The sequence below is a fragment of the Triticum aestivum genome, chromosome 5D (genome assembly GCF_018294505.1).
Source record: "Triticum aestivum cultivar Chinese Spring chromosome 5D, IWGSC CS RefSeq v2.1, whole genome shotgun sequence".
In the NCBI taxonomy this organism is placed as follows: domain Eukaryota; kingdom Viridiplantae; phylum Streptophyta; class Magnoliopsida; order Poales; family Poaceae; genus Triticum; species Triticum aestivum.
In genome coordinates, this window is record NC_057808.1 from 424770153 (window position 1) to 424777866 (window position 7714).

Sequence of the window (7714 nt, forward strand, 5' to 3'; positions counted from 1 at the left end):
GTAGCTATACTCTTTTTTTTTGCGGGTGGTAGCTTTACTCATTTCTACCTCTCCGAGAACGATTGTTCATTCGGGGACCTCCATGAAGGCCAGTCCTCAAGGGTCCATAATCTATGCATACAAATAGTACATTCGTATAATATAGCTCTCATTTAATATTGCATTAAGTAAAAAATTTAGGATTATCTAATATGTATTCAATTCATTTTTTACATAAGTATTGCACAAGCATGCTGCTGTCAAATGAAGAAACTATTTCATTCTAGTTGACCGGGTACTTCCTATCAATAATATCTAGTATTATATTCTCTCCGCGGGCTGTTCGTCCTCTCCCGTCGATCACTTCGATAATATCTACTCTCTTCTCTTCTGTACTCGCTGCTGGCAACTCGTCTACTCTCGCCCCGTCGATGCTGCCTGCTGGAGCCGTGGCCGTGGGAAGATTGCGGCTGCTCATCCCTCCGCCTCTTGCGGCTGGATTCGGTATCGACCTTGTCAATTTTACCTTTTGTCGTGCTGCGCTCCCCTGACGGAGTCACCACCCCGGTACCATCGCTAGGGTCCACGACATGTCCGGCGAAGAGGATCGCATGCGACTCCTCCTCGACTATGAAGTAGGCGAACGGGTGGTCGGCGACGAAAAGCACTTCCTCCGGCGCGTATTGAGAGGATTTCGCGGTGACGTCATAGAAGGTCAAAGCGGCGGCTTTGGTTCCGTCCTCGTTGACCTCGATGACAGCCTTCTGGAAGACGTCTTGCACTCGGAACTCAAAGCCGTCGTCCAGCATCTCGGAGAGGTCGGCCCGATGGCTGAAAGGCAGCCGGAGCCCAAGGTCCTTAAGGACGGCGGTGACGCTGCTACTAAACGAGAGCTCGAACCTGGGCACCAGCACCTGGTCGACCTTGACCCTGCGCGTCGGCAGGTGCTCGCACAGGAAACCTGCCGGGGACGACGACGTGATCTTGTCCAGCAGGCCCGCTAGGCCGTCGCGCGCGTCCGGGAGGAAGATGCACATGCAGTGGCGCTGGGTGTACGCTGTACTGCTCTCGTAGGGTAGCTTGAGCACCTTGAACCCGTCGTGCACGGCCATGTAATGATAGTATTTTCTGTGGTTCGTCATGAAGGGGACGTCGACGACGGTGCCGTCGTGCCGGTGGAAGGGCCTGTCCTTGGTCGAGCTCTTGTAGAAAGGCACTTCCCACTTGCCCCTGAAGTAGATGGCGTTGGCCAGCACGAGGTGGGTGTTCCGGTGTACGGCTCCCCGAGGGACGGCGGCGACACTACTAAAAAAAGGCCTACTAGTGGCGCACCAGTTTTGCCTACTAATGGCGCACCACTGGTGCGCCACTAGCATCACGTCACTAGTAATTTTTACTAATGGCGCACCAGCATACTAATGGCGCACCAGTGGTGCGCCATTACCGCGCACCACATAGAAGTGCGCCATTAGTAACATTTTTTTTTCAAATATTTTTTCAGAAATATTTTTTTCAAAAAAAAGTTTTTCAAATTTTTTTTATTTTTTTCAGAAATATTTTTTTCAATTTTTTTTCTTAATCTCGGGTCACTATGGCTTAATCTCAAGTCAAATTGCAGTAAGTGGTCAAACTTCTCGGAGGGTCACCCATCCTTACACTACTCCAGCCCGAGCACGCTTAACTTCGTGGTTCTATCCAACCCCAGCACAACCTCACTTAACAGCCACTTGTTGATATATATATCATATCAATCCTATTAAACCTTGTTGATGTCTAGGACTTTGTTCATATTCATGAGTATGATGAAATTTTGAAAAATATTTCAAACTTCCCTGTCATATTACGAATCATTTTTTGAAAAAAAATCTAAAAAATTTTCAAAACAAATATTTTTTTCTGTTACTAGTGGCGCACCTAGCAACCGGTGCGCCACTAGTAAGTTTGAAATTTTTTGAATTTTTTTGCCTCTAGATCTTGAAAGCCCCGTATCTTTTTTTCTATTAGGTTTTTGAGGATTTTGAAAATGTTTAACGGGGCTCCCCCTGTTAAATTCGGATGTAACTTTTCGAGTAGATGATTTTTCATATAAAAAACTTTTTCATCCGAGTTCGTATGCAAAAGTTATGCCCATTTTAAGAAATTCCGGAGAGATTTTGCAAATAAAGTCGAAATTCATATTTGTTAATTTTCCCAACAACTAGACCACATATCACGTGGAAAACTTATTTTATTTTATTTTTTTGACATTTCCATCATTTTCTTTTATTTTTTTAACTGAAAAGGCGGTCCAAGGGGGGTGCATTCGGTGGAATGGGCCAAGTTACTAATGGCGCACCGTGTGGGTGGTGCGCCATTAGTAGTTCAACTAGTAATGGCGCACCACCCCAACCGTGCGCCATTAGTAGTTTTTCAAAAAAAAAAATTTGAAACAAAATTTGTACTCAAAATTACTAATGGCGCACCTGTGAGTGGTGCGCCATTAGTAGTTCAACTCGTAATGGCGCACCATTAGTAGTTTAAAAAATAAAAATAAAAAAAATTTGAAAAAAAAATTTGAAACATAATTACTAATGGCGCACCGTGGGATGGTGGCGCACGGTCCCACGGTGCGCCATTAGTAGTTTAAAAAAATAAATTTTGAAACATAATTACTAATGGCGCACCGTGGGATGGTGCGCCATTACTAGTTGAACTACTAATGGCGCACGGTGTGCCATTAGTAGTTTTGAAAAAAATAAATTTTTTTTTACTAATGGCGCACCGACACATGGTGCGCCATTAGTATTTAGTAATGACGCACCACATGTACAGTGCGCCATTAGTGGCCATTCCATCTATAGCCCTTTTCCTAGTAGTGCGATGAGGTTCCTCGTGGAAGCAGCGGCCCACGCGTTGATCTGCGCCCTAGCTTGCTCCGGGTCGTTGCGGAAGTCCACGGAGCTGGCCTCGGCCTTGTACTTGCCGACGACGGCGTCACGGAAGGCCGGCTTCAGCGGCCGCGTCAGGTCGCTCCAGACGCCGCACGCGAACGCCACGCTCGGCCCGCCGCCGTCAGGATTCGACGATCCGTCCAGGAGACGCGCCACGGAGTCCTCTAGCTCGAGGCGGGACCGCGCGCCTAGGACGCCGAGGATCTCTTCCAGCGTCTTCCCACCGGCGCCGGCGGCCAGGAGCGCCAGGACGGCGTAGATGGAGATCGGGGAGAAGACAAGGTTGCAGTCGCTGTTGGCGTCCGCGAGTCGCTTGATGAGGCGGGCGGCGAGATCAGCCATGCCGGCGGACTGCTGCGCCTCCATTGTGTCAATCTGGAGATCAATCGGTCGGCCTGATATTTATGGGCCGGGGGCACGTAAGTCGGTCGTGATCATGGAGTCCCAATCCAGCAGGAACCTGATCTGCCAGGCGTGCGTGCGTGCGACTTGCTGTGATATGAGTGCTCCCGGTGACCATTGGCGGTTGCTGATTTATTCTGGAATTGAAGTAAATAAAAGAATATATTACTCCGTAATTAATTATCTATATCTATATCTATATCTATCTATCCCTAATCTTTTCTTTCCTATCTCTCCTCTCTCCCTAATAATAAAGCACGGATTGACTTTGTCGGGTTCACCGTCACAATACGCTTCTTCCCGTAAATTTACGCTTTCAGTTTAAAAAAAAAGGAAACAAAGAAACGTAACTATGAAGAAGCGATGGTGAGCCCAGATTCCGCAAAATGGCTTGAGGCCATGAAATCTGAGATGGGATCTATGTATGAGAACAAAGTATGGACTTTGGTTGACTTGCCCAATGATCGGCAAGCCATTGAAAATAAATGGATCTTCAAGAAAAAGACTGACGCTGATGGTCATGTTACTGTCTATAAAGCTCGACTTGTTGCGAAAGGTTTTCGACAAGTTCAAGGGATTGACTACGATGAGACCTTCTCACCCGTAGCGATGCTTAAGTCTGTCCGAATTATGTTAGCAATTGCCGCATTTTATGATTATGAAATTTGGCAAATGGATGTCAAAACTGCATTCCTGAATGGATTTCTGGAAGAAGAGTTGTATATGATGCAACCAGAAGGTTTTGTCGATCCAAAGGGAGCTAACAAAGTGTGCAAGCTCCAGCGATCCATTTATGGACTGGTGCAAGCCTCTCGGAGTTGGAATAAACGCTTTGATAGTGTGATCAAAGCATTTGGTTTTATACAGACTTTTGGAGAAGCCTGTATTTACAAGAAAGTGAGTGGGAGCTCTGTAGCATTTCTGATATTATATGTGGATGACATATTACTGATTGGAAATGATATAGAATTTCTGGATAGCATAAAGGGATACTTGAATAAGAGTTTTTCAATGAAAGACCTCGGTGAAGCTGCGTATATATTGGGCATCAAGATCTATAGAGATAGATCAAGACGCTTAATTGGACTTTCACAAAGCACATACCTTGACAAAGTTTTGAAGAAGTTCAAAATGGATCAAGCAAAGAAAGGATTCTTGCCTGTGTTGCAAGGTGTGAAGTTGAGTAAGACTCAATGCCCGACCACTGCAGAAGATAGAGAGAAGATGAAAGATGTCCCCTATGCTTCAGCCATAGGCTCTATCATGTATGCAATGCTGTGTACCAGACCTGATGTATGCCTTGCTATAAGTCTAGCAGGAAGGTACCAAAGTAATCCAGGAGTGGATCACTGGACAACGGTCAAGAACATCCTGAAATACCTGAAAAGGACTAAGGATATGTTTCTCGTATATGGAGGTGACAAAGAGCTCATCGTAAATGGTTACGTTGATGCAAGCTTTGACACTGATCCGGATGATTCTAAATCACAAACCGGATACGTATTTACATTGAACGGTGGAGCTGTCAGTTGGTGCAGTTCTAAACAAAGCGTCGTGGTGGGATCTACATGTGAAGCGGAGTACATAGCTGCTTCGGAAGCAGCAAATGAAGGAGTCTGGATGAAGGAGTTCATATCCGATCTAGGTGTCATACCTAGTGCATCGGGTCCTATGAAAATCTTTTGTGACAATACTGGTGCAATTGCCTTGGCAAAGGAATCCAGATTTCACAAGAGAACCAAGCACATCAAAAGACGCTTCAATTCCATCCGGGATTTAGTCCAGGTGGGAGACATAGAAATTTGCAAGATACATACGGATCTGAATGTTGCAGACCCGTTGACTAAGCCTCTTCCACGAGCAAAACATGATCAGCACCAAGGCTCCATGGGTGTAAGAATCATTACTGTGTAATCTAGATTATTGACTCTAGTGCAAGTGGGAGACTGAAGGAAATATGCCCTAGAGGCAATAATAAAGTATTATTTATTTCCTTGTATCATGATAAATGTTTATTATTCATGCTAGAATTGTATTAACCGGAAACATAATACATGTGTGAATATATAGACAAACAGAGTGTCACTAGTATGCCTCTACTTGACTAGCTCGTTAATCAAAGATGGTTATGTTTCCTAGCCATAGACATAAGTTGTCATTTGATTAACGAGATCACCTCATTAGGAGAATGACGTGATTGACTTGACCCATTCCGTTAGCTTAGCACCCGATCGTTTAGTATGTTGCTATTGCTTTCTTCATGACTTATACATGTTCATCTGACTATGAGATTATGCAACTCCCGTTTACCGGAGGAACACTTTGTGTGCTACCAAACATCACAACGTAAATGGGTGATTATAAAGGTGCTCTACAGGTGTCTCCAAAGGTACTTGTTGGGTTGGCGTATTTCGATATTAGGATTTGTCACTCCGATTGTCGGAGAGGTATCTCTGGGCCCACTCGGTAATGCACATCACTATAAGCCTTGCAAGCATTGTGACTAATAAGTTAGTTGCGGGATGATGTGTTACGGAACAAGTAAAGAGACTTGCCGGTAACGAGATTGAACTAGGTATCGAGATACCGACGATCGAATCTCGGGCAAGTAACATACTGATGACAAAGGGAACAACGTATGTTGTTATGCGGTCTGACCGATAAAGATCTTCGTAGAATATGTGGGAGCCAATATGGGCATCCAGGTCCCGCTATTGGTTATTGACCGGAGACGTGTCTCGGTCATGTCTACATAGTTCTCGAACCCGTAGGGTCCGCACGCTTAAAGTTACGATGACAGTTTTATTATGAGTGATTCGGGTATTTTTCGGAGTACCGGAGAGTTACGGGAATACGTATTGGGCCTTATTGGGCCATAAGGGAAAGAAGAAAAAGGGCCTCAAGGGTGGCCGCACCCCTCCCCTTGGTCTGGTCCGAATTGGACTAGGGAAGGGGGGCGCCCCCTTCCTTCCTTCTCTTTTTCCCTTCCTCTTTTCCTATTCCATATGGGAGGTGGAATCCTACTAGGACTAGGGAGTCCTAGTAGGACTCCACACTTGGTGCGCCCCCTCCTAGGGCCGGCCTCCTCCTCCCTTGCTCCTTTATATACGGGGGCAGGGGGCACCCCAGAGACACAACAATTGATCCTTGAGATCTCTTAGCCGTGTGCGGTGCCCCCCTCCACCATATTACACCTCGATAATACCGTTGCGGAGCTTAGGCGAAGCCCTGCGCCGGTGGAACATCATCATCGTCACCACGCCGTCGTGCTGACGAAACTCTCCCTCAACACTCGGCTGGATCGGAGTTCGAGGGACGTCATCGAGCTGAACGTGTGTAGAACTCGGAGGTGCCGTGCGATCGGTACTTGATCGATCGGATCGTGAAGACATACGACTACATCAACCGCGTTGTGATAACGCTTCCGCTGTCGGTTTACGAGGGTACGTGGACAACACTCTCCCCTCTCGTTGCTATGCATCACCATGATCTTGCGTGTGCGTAGGAATTTTTTTGAAATTACTACGTTCCCCAACAGTGGTATCAAAGCCAGGTTTTATGCGTTGATGCTATGCACGAGTAGAACACAAGTGAGTTGTGGGCGATATAAGTCATACTGCTTACCAGCATGTCATACTTTGGTTCAGCGGTATTGTGAGATGAAGTGGCCCGGACCGACATTACGCGTATGCTTACGCGAGACTGGTTTCACCGTTCGGAGCACTCGTTGCTTAAAGGTTACTGGCGGGTGTCTGTCTCTCTCACTTTAGTTGAACCGAGTGTGGCTACGCCCGGTCCTTGCGAAGGTTAAAACAGCACCAACTTGACAAACTATCGTTGTGGTTTTGATGCGTAGGTAAGAACGGTTCTTGCTAAGCCCGTAGCAGCCACGTAAAACTTGCAACAACAAAGTAGAGGACGTCTAACTTGTTTTTGCAGGGCATGTTGTGATGTGATATGGTCAAGACATGATGTGATATAATGTGTTGTATGAGATGATCATGTTTTGTAACCGAGTTGTCGGCAACTAGCAGGAGCCATATGGTTGTCGCTTTATTGTATGAGATGCAATCGCCATGTAATAGTTTTACTTTATCACTAAGCGGTAGCGATAGTCGTAAAAGCAATAAGTTGGCGAGACGACAACGATGCTACGATGGAGATCAAGGTGTCGCGCCGGTGACGATGGTGATCATGACGGTGCTTCGGAGATGGAGATCACAAGCACGGTGCTTCGGAGATGGAGATCACAAGCACAAGATGATGATGGCCATATCATATCACTTATATTGATTGCATGTGATGTTAATCCTTTATGCATCTTATCTTGCTTTGATTGACGGTAGCATTATAAGATGATCTCTCACTAAAATTTCAAGATAAAAGTGTTCTCCCTGAGTATG

At 45.9% G+C, this 7714-nt stretch overlaps 1 protein-coding gene across 1 annotated transcript; it reads right to left on the minus strand.

Annotated features, from left to right (window-relative positions):
• Positions 1-284: 284 nt before the first annotated feature.
• On the minus strand, positions 285-3275 carry LOC123120795 (putative serpin-Z6C). The gene is made up of 2 exons (XM_044540790.1): positions 2834-3275; positions 285-1276 (listed from the first exon to the last, which is right to left on the minus strand). The coding sequence occupies exons 1-2, from the start codon at positions 3273-3275 to the stop codon at positions 285-287; spliced, it is 1434 nt and encodes a 477-aa protein (XP_044396725.1).
• Positions 3276-7714: the final 4439 nt, after the last annotated feature.

Coding starts and splice junctions, on each gene's coding strand:
- LOC123120795 (XM_044540790.1), bottom strand. CDS start 3,275: ATGGAGGCGCAGCAGTCCGCCGGCATGGCTGATCTCGCCGCCCGCCTC. Junction 1,277..2,833: donor CACGAGGAACCTCATCGCAC/TACTAGGAAAAG, acceptor TTAGTAGTGTCG/CCGCCGTCCCTCGGGGAGCC.